The 15,748-nt window shown below is 38.3% G+C and overlaps 1 protein-coding gene across 1 annotated transcript in view; it reads left to right on the plus strand.

Annotated features, from left to right (window-relative positions):
• LOC126353788 (obg-like ATPase 1) overlaps positions 1-15,448 on the plus strand; it is a 263,208-nt gene extending 247,760 nt beyond the window's left edge. Inside the window, exons 10-11 of the mRNA XM_050002881.1 lie at positions 3,750-3,872; positions 14,996-15,448. Of these exons, the coding sequence (XP_049858838.1) occupies positions 3,750-3,872; positions 14,996-15,106 (234 nt within the window). The 3' untranslated portion in view covers positions 15,107-15,448. The remainder of the gene's footprint in view (positions 1-3,749; positions 3,873-14,995) is intronic.
• The last annotated feature ends 300 nt before the right edge of the window (positions 15,449-15,748 follow it).

The raw sequence follows: 15,748 nt of genomic DNA on the forward strand, positions 1-15,748 counted from the left end.
CAGCCCTACAAATCTTATAACTCCTGTCTAGTTTTTGTACACATTGTAACTAACCTTTTGCTCCCTGTATTTTATTCCAGCATATTTTATTCTATTAGCATCAGTAAACTCAATTGTTAAAATAGTATGTTGTATTAATCAGCTCTGTTTAATGTGCTTAAGCAAGTAAATGTATTTTCACTATTATAGGTATTCTTTATCAGCTAGCCTTCCACACATGGAGTATTTACTTACATCTTGAGTCAGGCAACACCATTTTCTACCAGCCCAGTGCTATGCCCCTGTAATCGTGTTGTACGTCTAATGCAATTTTGCAGATACTTGATGGATTCATGTCAAATAGTCCACAGGCTTAGCATGTAATGAAGGAGGTGGTTTTTTCTGGTTTGCAAATGCTCCACTTGTTCCCCACTTATGCAATAGACATCCTATTCACCCCCACTTCTGCGATAGACACCCTATTCGCAAATGTTTATGATAGGAAAATACACAGGGTGGGCGGTCTTGTGCACATCAGCAGTGTCTGTTGGAAAGGTAACACCACTCAGCTCATAGACAAACTGTTGACCTTATTCCAGAAGGACCTATAATAAATCAGATGTTTCTATAGACACTCTAAAAAATAATATGCAGTTTTTAGCACTATTTTTTCTACTGTTGTTGTTCCACTTCGTCAGTTGATGATTACATCGGTCCTTATGCCTTTCACCATGCAAGTCGGCAAAATGAACACTATCGGGCATATTGAAATGGGATTAGTTTCTCGTTGAATTGCTGTTTCTCTGAGAAATGATATTTGTTCATAATGCTAGTATTTGGGCTGCTGATTTGTTCCAGGAAATCTTTTCTGTTCATAGTTTAACTGCCCAACCATGATGGTAGTCCGTTTGTCAGTATCAGTTTTTTGTGAAAACTGACAGTTGATTGTGAATTCACCAGTTCCTGGTGTGCATGTAGCTCATTTAAAACACATCCTGCTAAGAAAATAGTACACATCTGACTGTTACCTCTGTGCTGGAACCCTGATGCTCTGTTGCCAGCTGATTTATTTACTTAATGGTCACAGCTGTGGAGATATTCTTATAAGAAACAACATACCGCATCCAACCCAGTAAGATCTGTTTCACAGGGTGCAGCTTTGCCAGCATATAGTTTGACTTTTCTTTGTGCCAGATCAGACAGCTAGAAATAGGTTGTTCTAGTTTGTTGGTGTCAAAATATGTAAATGGAAGTATACCAGATCTGTTAAGACATATCTGTTACTTTTTGTGTGAAAGAAAAAACCTTCTGTTTGTAATTTCACACAGTTTTTCAAGCTATGATATTTTCATTTGATTTTGAGAGTAGTATTCACTAAAAATGACATTTTGTAGAAGGAAATAGTATTTAAAGCGTTAATGTCATGTGCCATAACAGGTCAGTGGCCTCCTCCTTCGCGGATGGAGCACTTAGGACCACGCGTAATCAACATTTGTTGCCTTCCTTTTCACCCAGTATTCCTTTATAAGCAACGAATGGGCTAGCTTTCATTGGGTAGACCACTTATGTCGGTTAGTTTTTCCCTCTTCTTCTTCAAAACGCCGTGTGTGTGTGATTTTTCTAATTTCATTTCAGTCATGTAGATTTGGAAACCCCAATTCTCTCAGGTCTTTTTCCATCTGTTTGTACCAGTTCAGTCTTTTAGTTTTGATCTTTAAAAACGTATGGATTTTGTTTGTTAACCTGTTTGAGTCCATTCTTTCTAAATGCCCCATGAATTTGATTCTTCTCATGCTCATTATGTCTGTTATTTTGGAGATATTTTAATATATTTCTACATTGGGTTTTGTATAATGCACACCATCTTTAGTTCTTGGTCCTAGGATTTTCCACATTATTTTACGTTCTTTCACTTCTAATTCCCCTTTTAATGTTCTGTGTTGAAGGTTTAGTGTCCCAGATGTGTAAGAGAGCTTCGGGTTTAATTACTGTTTTGTAGTGTCATATTTTGCAGTTCCACGAGAGACTCTTTTTGTTGTAAATGTTTTTTGTTAACTGAAATGCTGTCTCCATTTTCTGGACTCTTGATCTGACAGATTTCTTTTCATTACAATGTTATTTAATTAGTTTAATTATTATTTCTATTAAAACTATTTTTAACCATTTTACTCTGAGCTGTGCTGTAACACACATAGTACTGTTATGAAACACAGAGAAAGCATTGTTGGCATTTTTGACTGAAGCTGCAAGTAAAAAGAATTTACCATAATTCTGTGCCTCATACAGTTCCAACATTAAAAGATTAATTGAGAAATGCTATTTCTCCCTGCCTTCTTCCGTTTCTTGCATAATACTCAACTAAATATTTAAATATTATTTATGATGAAAAGCAGTACGTACTCCGGTCTTACAGACAAGGAGTAATTTCTTTTTCAGAAAACATGTATGTTGTAGGAGATTTCTAGTGGTTGATAACAGGTTTTCTAGCATTGGTTCTTCAGAATTTTAGAACATCTATTTTTAAGTGATACGAGGTGCTATCCAAAATTTTTGGGACTGGTGCTGCCATCTGTTGAAAACGTTACCTTTGGACTAGTGGTAACCATCATCCTCGAAGCAGTTCCTATCCACATGTACACACCAGTCCCAGCACTTCTCCCACTGGTCAGACATTTCTGGAAGTCCTGTTCTTTGAGTTTCAGTTTTGAGATTAGTGCAAAGTCGCAAAATGCCAAATCTGGTGGTTGGGGTACAACCGCCATGTTGTTTTTTGCCAAAAAGGTCATGATGAGTAAGGACATGTGACAGGGCATGTTATCGTGATGCAGCACCCAGTTCCCTTGACACCAAAGTTCAAGCCATCTTCACCACACAGTTTCACAGAGCCATCACAAAACGTCGCAGTAGTACGCAGAATTCACCGTTTGGTTGGGTGGGACAAATTCTTTGTGCGCAATTCCCTTGGTATCAAAGAAAATGGTAATGATGCACTTCACTTTGCTCTCCATCTGACTCACTTTTTTGGTTCTTGGTGAGTCCGGGCTCTTCCACTGGGACAATTATTGCTTTGTCTCCGTAGCACTTGTCCCGAGAGTCGCAAAGAATTTGATACGCACATGATGTTCTGTTCGCGGATCCATTGGAAAATCGCCACACACCAAACACAGAGTATTACGGAAATGACTCATCAGATATGCAACTCTCGCCACCTAGCATTGCGAAGATCTTCTACTCGCTACTCGTACTTTCCAGATGGCAGCACCAGTCCCGAAAATTTTGGATTCCACCTTGTAATTATTCTTTCTGTTTATGGTTTATGAAGTGTAGCCATTTCAAATGAAGTCTTCCCATAGTTTAGAAAGTAGGGTGCATATTTAAATAAAGTTCTTTTGGGGACTGTCGAATATCAGGTTGGATTCCATTAGAACTGTTGTGCTCTGTGACACTGATGTAATCCAAAACAGGAAGAAAGGCAACTGATTGATGACTTTTTTTCCTGTTTTGGATTGTCAAATATACCTCCATAATTTATATTCGACTCGGTTATGCAATGTTTTGGTCAGTTATAAGTGAACTGTATGTGTTATGGCAGTCTACTGAATAATTATTTTCAGTATAAGTATTGGCTTTAAAAAAAAGCTGCATATATGTAAAGTAGTGCTTCTCAGTACATAAGGTGTGTAATGCTTTTTGTGCATGTGTTGTTTGTTTTGTGATGTGTATTCAAACATTAATGCAGAAATGTTTACACTGTCGTTTTTGGGTTACAGAAAGGCACAAAAGCACCACAGGCTGCTGGAAAAATTCACACTGATTTCGAAAAGGGTTTCATTATGGCTGAAGTGATGAAATTTGATGATTTCAAGGAAGAAGGATCAGAAGCAGCTGTGAAGGTACAATACTGTTTGGATTTGCGTTTATACACTGCAAGTTATGATGATGATGTGGTATATATACTTATAACTGGACTAAAGTGAGGCAAATACTGAAGAAGACTGAAATTTTTAAGATAGCATGCCAATGTGTCGAGAAATAAATGATCATTTGTAATAATATATGAACAAGTCAGAACTGTGTGCAACACCATTGTGTTACCTAGACACCTCTCTTTCATGGCAACTATTATTCAGAGTGATTGTTGTTGGCACTTGTCAGGCACCACTTCAAAACATCAACTTCCCACTAGCACAATTACTACTAAAAAGTAAAATAAATCTTCAAATTAAATTGAGCTACACTAGGGAACGTGAAAGTGGCAGCTGGAGACGCAAATGTAGAAAGCACTCTCTCCATCTTTTCTGCATTACTTCCCTCACTCATGTTCTCGCTGTACACCTCAGTCATCAAATGTCAGAAACCTTTGGCCTGCGTGACTGAACAAAACCTGGAAAAGTGTACCATCAGACAATGCCGTGTGGCACATGTATGCACTCTGCATTACAAGACATTCTCTGGATAGTGATATGATACTTGATATCAGCAGATTGCACATTGCAATAACAATTTTATAATTGGAAGTGGACAGTGGTCCAATTTGATCAATATATTCTGTCTGCAAAACCCTACATCAAGAAAAGCACTTGTCCATGAAAGGCAAAGGTCCTATGTTTGAGTTGCAGTCTGGCACACAGTCTTAATCTGTCAGAAAATTTCAAATGATTGTACACACTGTTGCAGAGAGAGAATGACTCCAGCATATTTCAAGATTATGGTAAAAAAAAAAAAAAATATTCTAGTGAAACAGCAGCCTCTGTTTATTAATGCATTCTCGTATGTTTTGAAAGGTATATTTCTGCCAAATACATTATTAATGCTCATGGTGCACCTGCTATTTTGATTTTGATTATGTGAACATTTAACCATTCCCTAGCTTTGCATGTTAATTTTAAAATCACAGTATAAATGAATAAATAGGGATCTTCTGTTCCTGCAAGTAAAAACTATGCACATGCCAGCACAGACAGTGTACGCCCAGCAGCTGTTTCTGCCTTTTGTTGTTGATTTTTTTTGGGGGGAAAGGAAAGAGAAGGCAACATACAAGCAGAGAGAGGGAACAGTGTTTACAGCTTCGAGCAGGGAAAGGAACATTTTATAAAATTTTTTGCTTTTTAGTTGTCCAGTTATGATGACTCACTATCTGAGAAGTTATTTGAAGCAATGCCTTCAATGAACTTTCTTTACATGCCTCCCTTCAGAAAGTCATTTTCTTTCAGTTATTCAGTGTTGTTATACACATGCAATCCTATCTTCCACTGGATCCTTATCAATTGATTCCTAAAGTACATTCTTTACACATTTAATTCTAAATCTGCCATTACTGGATGGAGCCTTTCCTTTCACTGGGGCCCCACACATTTTCTATTACATTGTGTGGACAGTGTTAAGGGGACAGCATTACAACCTCATGGCCCATTTTTGCTGCTAAGTTCATATTGATTATAAAGGTGTTTGTGGCACACGACTTCCTCAATTATCCCTGCTTTTGTATAGTCCAAAATTGAAAATCTTATTTACTTTTAGCCACTGAGCAATATCACTCTTCTTTGGCGTGAATTAAGTATTACCTTGTTTTTTCTTGAATGATAACTAGTGTTTTCAAACAGTGGAAATTCCAGGATGGAATGTAACAATGTAATGAAAAGGATATTTGCTACCCACCATATGGCGGAGAATCTGAGTTGCAGAAAGGCACAACAAAAAGACTGTCGGATTGTTAGCTTCCCGTCAACAAGGCCTTCATCAAAAATAGACAACGCACACACACACGCACACACACACACAAATGGGGGATAAAGAGGAGGCTGGGGCGGTGAGGGGAAAGGGTAGCAGGGTAGTGGTGGAGAATGGTAAAGTGCTGCTGGTAGCATCCAGGGCTGAGGTGGAGAGTGGGCCAGCTGGGTGCAGTCAGGAGGTTAGATGGAGGGCAGGGGAAAGAGGGTGGAGATAAGTTGAAAAGGAGAGAAGTAAAAAGACTGGATATGTCAGTGAAATAGAGGGCTGTGTTTGCTGGAAGGGGAATAGGGTAGGGTTAGATGGGTAAGGACAATGTCTAACGAAGGTTGAGGCCAGGGTGGTTACTGGAACGTAGGATATATTGCAGGGAGAGCTCCCACCTGTGCGATTCAGAAAAGCTGGTGTTGGTGGGAGGAACCTATATAGTACAGTATGTGAAGCAGTCATTGAAATGAATAATGTCATGTTGGGTGCCATGCTCAGCTACAGGATGGTCCATTTATTTCTTGGCTACAGTTTGTCAGTGGCCATTCATGTGTACAGACAGCTCGTTGGTTGTGATGCCCATGTAGAATGCAGTTCAGTGGTTGCAGTTTAGGTTGTAGATCACATGACTGGTTTCACAGGTAGCCTTGCCTTTGATGGGGTAGGTGATGTTTGTGACAGGACTGGAGTAGCTGGTGGTGGGAGGATGTATGGGACATGTCTGTCTATGTCTATTACAAGGATATGAGGCATGAGGTAAAGGGTTTGGAGCAGGGGTTGTGTAGGTATGGACGAGGATATTGTGTAGGTTTGGTGGATGGCAGAATACCACTGTAGGGCATTTCTCATTTTTGGTCATGACGATAGGTAGCTGAAACCCTGGCAGAGAATGTAATTCAGTTGCAACTGGTCTCAACCTCCGTCAGTCTTTGTCCTTTCTCATCTAGCTCTTCCCTGTTCTCTTTCCAGCTACACAGCCCTCTGTTCCAAAATGTACCCAGTCTTCTTACTTCTCTCCTTTTCCTCTAACCCTCCCCCTCTCTTCCTCACCCTCCATCTAACATCCTGACTGCACCCAGCTGCCCCACTCTCCACCTCGCCCCTGCACGCTCCCAGCAGAACTTTACTGTCCCCAACTCTACCCTTCCATCCCTTATCCTCCCTGCCCCTGCCTCCTCTTCATCCCCATCAAGTTGCCTCTCCCATAATGCCCTGATGCTGACAGCCTGGCTCCGACTGCCAGAGACTGTGGTAATGTGCATAAGATTTGCATTTGTGTGTGTGTGTATGTGGTATACTTTTGACTAAGGCCTTGTTGGCTGACAGCTAACTATCTACAGTCCTTTTGTTGTGCCTTTCTGCAACTCAATTATAGTCAAAATCAGTGACAGTTCTTCTTTCACTGATATCTTTTCTTGGAGATTGACACTTCAGTTCTTTATCACATATTTCCATTGTCTGTGCTTCCGCAATTTTCTCTGTAACGTTCACAGTAAAACACCACTACACGCCTTTGCTTTTGCAGCCTCTAGTGCTTATAAGATTTCATCTGTTCTGTCATTTTCTCTAAGGTTGTAAAGAAATTCATATACTGTTAGTATGACTCCCTATATTTGGTTCTACGTGTCTTGAAACTCACTCATCTTAACTCACGAGAACAAGTAGCAATACTACCTGATTAAAATCAGTGCAATCTTAGCAAACATTATTCCATGCAGTGCACACATGAACGAATGCGGGGTAGTAGGTGACAACAAAGTTGCAAAACTGTGCCAGTAGCAGCATGAATGAAATGTGATATTGCCATATAAATCCATTAATAATAGGTGTTCATTTGGTAGTTGCTGCTTCGTATAATGGTACCTGTATGGCACAAATGATAGAAATTATACTATGTTTGAATATAGATCTACAGACCAAGCCAGACTAGGGCAAAGACTTTTCATTGGTACTTAGAAGAGAAGGGAAGAGGAAGAGTGGGAGACCTGACTGCCACTTTCAGTGCTCTCTAGTGTATTTTCAAAGTATTGTGGAAGAACTTCTGTGGGATTGAAAATGAAAATAGTACAAGTAAAGCTACCTCTAGCTACAAATTAATCCAGGAATTGTATTTGTATCAAACCTTCCTAAGCACACTGTTCACAAATGCTGGAGGTCCAGGTTTGCACATGATCCTAACTTGTTGTAAGTAATATAATCACATATGACCAACTATAAACTAATTTTATTGTTTCTTTATGTTTTTATATTGTACTTTTATTTAGGTGAAGCAACAACTATTTGAAGCAAAAGTGAAAAGTGGTACAAAGAACCACTGACTGGTAAAAAGTTTCTCTGATTGACTTAATGAATACCTTTTGCACATCTGTGTGTAATATGTTACATTCATATTCGATCAGGGTCAGCTGCCAGTCCCTCCATCAATCATCAATCCTCTGCAAATTTCTTGCAACTTCACCACAGACAACAGCAAGGCCTGAAAACAGTATTATGAAGCTTCCAATGTTAACCACTGGATCACTTATATACACTGAAAAAAGTAACAGCTTTCCCAGAGTTGCTATAAATTTCATCCTGTTAAGTGTTGAGTACTATCTGTTAGGAAGTTTGTGATCCAGTCTGTACTCAGCAAGATTATATTTTGTTCACTTAAAGACAGAATGGTAGCATGAAACTAAAAATGCCTCCTGAAATTGAACACTATCGACCTGAGTGATTTTATGCATGGTGCCCTGGATAAAGTATCTATCCTCAATCTCATGCACACACTCAAAATATTTACATAGCTTTCATAAAGAAACTTCCTGTTACTGCCTCAGTATACAAACGTGGAGAAACAAAGACTTCACCGTAATGAAACAAAAGTTAAAAGTTTACCGTACTTAAAGTTTGTCGTGTTAGTTTACAGCAGTGAACGGGTTGAGCTTCAGCATGGTAATAGTAAACAACAAAACCTCTGAAGTCCAGGCACTAATGAATTCAGTTCCCCAGACAGTATCTCAAAGGAGGACAAGGGTCTATAGTAAATTTTTGTACAGGCAAGAGACCAATGGAGACAGAGAGAACATCAATCACAAATACAAACATTGATCTACTTCGAGCATTCCAAGCCTCTTCTGAGTCTGGAGATAATGGCTCTCTTCAGTTCTCCCATTTTGTATTTATGATGATAGAGAGACCATTCTATTGATGTTTGTCATCATTTGAAGATAGAGTTCTTCGGGGGAATTAATTCTTGGAGCATTTTCTTTTGTGCTGGAGTCTGTTTTGGCAGTTTTCAATCAGCTGTTTCTCAGTCACTTCTTCATGAGAGATGGTAAGTGCTAAATTTTTTTCCATTTTGGAAGGTGAAGGCAGGGGAGGGGGAGCGGGGCTTCGTAAGCCAGCTCTTCAACAGCCAGCTTTTGCTATTTTTTTTTTTTTTTTTCCTTCTGCCTCCGCCACCTTGTGCATTCAGCATACCTGTGGCCACTAATCAAGGACTAGTAAAAAAAAAAAAAAAAAAAAGGATATTTTGAGCATATCACTCAAAACAGCTATTCATACGACAGTACGTCTCAGAAAGGAATTTCAGGTCAAGGTGAGTCATTGCCTCAAAAAAAAAATTCTGGCATGAACTGTTCTGCTTCTACAAAGACAATGAACTACTTGTATTGATCGGAAGACTTGCATATTTTTTGAAACTGTGCCAAAGAAGAATTATTTTTTCAACCTATATTTTCTGTATTGCACAGTTTCCAAAACACTAACTGCTTTTCGTATTTTATTTTTATGTTCAGCATGAGGACGAGATCGAGAGAAGAAACCAAAATGTGTGTTGCAATGTGACTAAATGACAGAATAGCAAACATTTCTTATAGTGCGATAAAATACTTGGATATGTAAGGACATAGATTTCGAGATTTTTAGTGCCTATATGATAGGTATTCAGGATCACAGTATAAAAAAATTTAATTTTTTTCGTAGTATTAAGGGTATGAAAATAAATCAAATTTGTGCTGTAACAGTTTCATTTGTTTTTTACAACTTAGGTATTGTCCCCTTCACATTAGTTCCCACCTCCCGGTTATATAATATACTCAGCCATTCCTCAGTAATTGTTGTTGGAATACATAAAGTGAATTTTCTGTAATTTCAGCATTTTTGCTAACCTAATTTTTATGTGATTTTTTAATGTGAATAATTTGTATAATATCTGCTACCACCAAGTATGTAGAAGAAGGTGTGTGAGGTGAAACAGCTGTCTAACGTTTTATCAGGTAGTTGTATGTCACAAATTATGTGCAATTCACAGCTTCTCACTAATGTGCTAAAACCTGTTGGTGCAGTTCTTCATTTTCTAGATTGCCAAGGGGCGCAAACTAGTGATGTGAATGTTGTCTTTCTAGTGAAAGAAGTAGTTGTTACCATACTGTCATTGAACAGACATGTGTATGCCTTATTAATTGATCATTTTTTATCCAACTGTGTCTGTGTTATAACTCCAGAACCATATCTCATGTTTTGCATGACTTTCTTTTGGGAATTTTTCATCACTACCCTCCCATTTTCAAGCACATTCCAACACATGCATTCGTGAATATCTTTTTCTTTGCCTTTCAATAACAGAGGCATGAATTTTGCTGTCTGATGATTGATTTGAATTTGTTAATTACACTTGTGCAATAGGTTTCCACATTGAGGCCTCCAACTTTTTCAGACTGTTCAACAACTATATTTGTGCATTACTGCACAGCACTCCACACTTGTGATATCAGTTTATGTGATGTGGAAGATTCTGATTAAATCACTGATTGGACTGCATGCAACATTTAAAGCCTGCCTCTATAATTTGGCCAAGCAATTCAAATGTATCTTCCATAAACTCCCTTCCCAGTCTTGCCACAGACTTCCATACCTGTTCCTTCATATAAAATTAGTTAAACACTTTGTGTGTAAGCTCACTTGAATGGTTACATCTCAGAAATGAATTATGCAAAGGAATGTGGTAGACAACAATGTCTTGCTAAAAGTTCCTGTAGCAATACTTCACATCAGGGCTACAGCACAATGTCCACTATTTTCAAAGTTCACATTTTTCAACATGCCATGTACGTAAGTTACTAATCAGTTAATGTATTGCTCTTCTTGAGTACTAGACAATTTGTGAAACCTCATTTGAAAATGTTGTATATCTGCCTCCATGAATCAGTTGGATTTCCAAATTTATTTTCCATCATACAATAGTTCAAGGAAGGTACACAGAAACAGTATTAATTGGCGGAATACATAAAAAAGAAAGGGAAAAGGAGCTAACAATGAAAAGTCATGAGTGCAAGTTACATTATTTGCAGCACTTAAGGATCCGCAGTGCCATTAATGTTGCCATAACATGTTTGAATTATTCAGTCGTGTTAATCTCCCTGCATATGCAGATTTGGAAAAAGTTCTTACAGTAGACCTGAGGTTACCTGAAGTATCAGAATTAGTGATACTGGAGTGAGTGGCCCAATATGTGTAATACATGACAGGAGGCAGATCCCTAATATTGAAGTTGACAGCCAGAACACATGTAGGGTTTAGATCAGAAGGAATGAGGCAAGATTGGGTGTGAGGAGGAGGGGGAGTAAAGTTGGAAATTAGCGTTCTATGATGTCACAGTTGATAGAGACTGATACTCAGTTGGACATAAGAGAGAAAAGATAACACATATCACATTGCTGAAAAGGACCATGCTGATTTCCATAAAGTAAAACACTACTGAACATAACTGGCCCAACAAGGATTTGATCGCTACTGCATAATGTTATATTTGTTATAAGACAGTCTTAATAACAGCACTGACTTCTCAAATTTTTAAATTTTCTACATACTGTTAGTTTTAAATTATACAGTATTATTGATTCTTGTTGGTTTATTGCACATAATAAAAGCTATGTTTTTGTTGGTTTCATTGGCAGTACAAAATTTAGATTTTGCCCCATTGGACCATGAACATTATTTTGTTTCATTAATTAGTATGCCACAATCACATCACAAGATGGATGTTCCACCTCTGTATTGTTTTCTAGTGATTACAAGTTGCCACAAAATCAACTGATGTAATTCATTTTGTAAATATCAGTTGTTGTTGTTGTGGTCTCCAGTCCAGAGACTGGTTTGATGCAGCTCTACATGCTACTCTATCCTGTGCAAGCTTCTTCATCTCCAAGTAACTTCTGCACCCTACATCCTTCGGAATCTGCTTAGTGTATTCATCTCTTTGTCTCCCTGTAGAATTTTTACCCTCCAAGCTGCTCTCCAATACTAAATTGGTGATCCCTTGATGCTTCAGAATATGTCCTACCAACTGATCCCTTCTTCTAGTCAAGTTGTGCCACAAATTCCTCTTCTCCCCAATGCTATTCAGTATCTAACCAACTAATCTTCAGCATTCTTTTGTAGCACCACATTTTGAAAGCTTATATTGTCTTCTTGTCTAAACTATTTACTGTCCATGTTTCACATCCATACATGGCTACACTCCATACAAATCCTTTTAGAAAAGGCTTCCTGACACTTCAGTCTATACTCAATGTTAACAAATTTCTTTTCTTCAGAAACTCTTTTCTTCCATTGTCAGTCTACATTTTATATCCTCTCTGCTTCGACCATCATTAGTTAATTTGCTCCCCAGATAGCAAAACTCATCTACTGCTTTAAGTGTCTCATTTCCTAATCTAATTCCCTCAGCATCACCTGATTTAATAAGACTACATTCCATTATCCTTGTTTTGCTTTTGGTGATGTCCATCTTATGTTCTCCTTTCAAGACACTGTCCATTCCATTCAACTGCTCTTCCAGGTCCTTTGCTGTCTCTGACAGAATTACAATGTTATTGGCAAACCTCTAAGTTTTTATTTCTTCTCTATGGATTTTAATTGCTACTCCAAATAGATTGAATAACATCAGGGATAGGCTACAACCCTGTCTCACTTCCCAACCACTGCTTCCCTTCATGCCCCTTGACTCTTACATAAGAGCCATCTGGTTTCTGTGCAAATTGTAAATAGCCTTTCGCTCCCTGCATTTGACCTCAGCCACCATCAGAATTTGAAAGAGCTTTCTATCAGTCTACAAAGACTAGAAACATAGGTTTGCCTTACCTCAATCAATTTTCTAACATAAGTTGTAGGGTCAGTATTTCCTTGTGTGTTCCAACATTTTTTCCCCAGGGTCAGCTTCTACCAGTTCTTCCATTCATCTGTAAAGAATTCATATCAATATTTTGCAGCCATGGCTTGTTAAGCTGATAGTTCGGTAATTTTCACACCTATTAATACCTGCCTTCTATGGGATTGGAATTACTATATTCTTCTTGAAATTTGAGGGCATTTCGCCTGTCTCATACATCTTACTCACCAGATGGTAGAGTTTCATCAGGGCTGTCTCTCCCGAGGCTGTCAGTAGTTCTAATGGAATGTCGTCTACTCCCAGGGCCTTGTTTCACGTTAGGTGTTTCAGTACTCTGTCAAATTCTTCACGCAGTGTCATATCTCCCATTTAATCTTCACCTAAATCCTCTTCCACTTCCAAAATGTTGCCCTCAAGTACATCGCCCTTTTACAGACCCTCTATATACTCCTTCAACTTTCCTGCTTTCCCTTCTTTGCTTAGAACTGGTTTTCCATCTGAGCTCTTGATGTTCATACAAGTGGTTCTCTTCTCTCCAAACGTCTCTTTAATTTTACTGTAGGCAGTATCTATTTTACCCCTAGTGTTATGTGCCTCTACATCAGTTTCATTTACTACATTTTTATATTTTCTCCTTTCATCTATTAAATTCAATATCTCTTCTGTTACCCAAGGATTTCTACTAGCCCTTGTCTTTTTACCTACTTGATCCTCTGCTGCCTTCACTATTTCATCTCTCAAAGCTACCAATTCTTCTTCTGCTGTATTTCTTTCCCCTGTCCCTGTCAATGATTCCCTAATGCTCTCTATGAAACTCTCTGCAACCTCTGGTTCTTTCAGCTTATCCAGGTCCCATCTCCTTAAATTCCCACTTTTTTGCTGTTATTTTAGTTTTAATCTACAGTTCATAACCAATAGATTGTAGTCAGAGTCTACATCTTCCCCTGGAAATGTCTTAAAATTTAAAACCTGGTTACTAAATCTCTGTCTTACCATTATATAATCAATCTGAAAACTTTCTGGGTCTCCAGGCCTCTTCCACATATACAACATTCTTTCATGATTCTTAAACCAAGGGTTAGCTATTACTAAGTAACGCTCTGTGCAAAATTCTACCAGGTGGCTTCCTCTTTCATTCCTTACCCCCAAAACATATTCACCTACCACATTTTCCTTCTCTTCCTTTTCCTACTATCGAATTCCAGTCCCCCATGACTATTAAATTTTTTTCTCCCTTCACTATCCGAGTAATTTCTTTTATCTCATCATACATTTCATCAATATCTTCGTCATCTGCAGAACTAGGTGGCATATAAACTTGTACTACTGTGGTAGGCATGGGCTTAGTGTCTATCTTGGCTACAATACTGCATTCACTATACTGTTCATAGTAGCTGACCCACACTTCTATCTTTTTATTCATTATTAAACCTACTCCTGCATTTCCCCCATTTGATATTGTGTTTATAACCCTGCGTTTACTTGACCCAAAGTCTTGTTCTTCCTGCCACCAAACTTCACTAATTCCCACTATATCTAACTTTAACTTATCCATTTCCCTTTTTAGGTTTTGTAACCTACCTGCCCGATCAAGGGATCTGACATTCCATGCTCCGATCCGTAGAACGCCAGTTTTGTTTCTCCTGATAATGACGCCGTCCTGAGTAGTTCCTGTCCAGAGATCCGAATGGGGGACTGTTTTATCTCCAGAATATTTTACCCAAGAGGAAGCCATCATCATTTAACCATATAGTAAATCTGCATGCTCTCGGGAAAGATTATGGCTGTAGTTTCCCCTCGCTTTCAGGCATTCACAGTACCAGCACAGCAAGGCTGTTTTGCTTAACATTACAAAGCCAGATTGGCCAATCATCCAGACTGTTGCTTGTGCAACTACTGAAAAGGCTGCTCCCCTCTTCAGAAACCACGTTTGTCTAGCCTCTCAACATATACCCCTCCATTGTGGTTGCACCTATGGTATAGCTATCTGTATCGCTGAAGCACGCAAGCCTCATCACCAACGGCCAGGTCCATCGTTCATGGGGGGAAATATCAGTTACATTTTGTATAACAGAAAGAGATGACCTTGAAGTTAAAATCCTGTGCTCTGTTTTCCATAAACTAAAATATTATATATTGTTTCAGGGAGCTGGCAAATACAGACAACAGGGAAGGAATTATGTCGTGGAAGATGGTGACATAATATTTTTCAAATTCAATGCAGGGGCAGGCCTGAAGGATGCGAAGAAAAAGTGACCTCATATGATCCACAATCCTGATATTTGTTGCTGCAATTCCTTACCTGTATTGGAAGCCTGTGGCAGACTGACATACAGAAAAACTGTTGTTTTTAGCTGTTTCTTTTGTGCCACAGTTAACAAGAAAGCCACACATTTGATGATGTTTGGCTCCTTATTTATTATATGGTTGATACTAGACAAGAGTTTCCAGTGTTTTACTTTTCTGTATCTCATGTTGCAGAAGACACATGCATTTATTAATTATGATTTTTTAAAACACTCATGCCACAGGCTTCTTTGATTGAGATGACTTTTGTAATATATTACGAAGTCTACAAATACATCATTTGCACAGAAATTGAGTTTTCATTTCATTTTATTCCCATTTTGTAGAAATTGGATGAGCTGTATGCATATTTTATTTAAGAAGCAGTTGCGTTATGATGAAATTTCTATTGTATATGTATTATTTAATGTGGACTTCATAAAGTGTATAACAAATATTACTGTGTTAATTGTATTCCTATCTGGATTTTTAAAATATGTTATGTCAACTGATATTTCTGAAGCATCTGTATCATTATTGCTATTTTTCCTAAATACAATGAAAATTATACTCAAAGATCTTGAGATGTTTGAAGAGCAGTACTTGTAGGCC

This window comes from Schistocerca gregaria, chromosome 1, assembly GCF_023897955.1.
Source record: "Schistocerca gregaria isolate iqSchGreg1 chromosome 1, iqSchGreg1.2, whole genome shotgun sequence".
Classification (NCBI taxonomy): domain Eukaryota; kingdom Metazoa; phylum Arthropoda; class Insecta; order Orthoptera; family Acrididae; genus Schistocerca; species Schistocerca gregaria.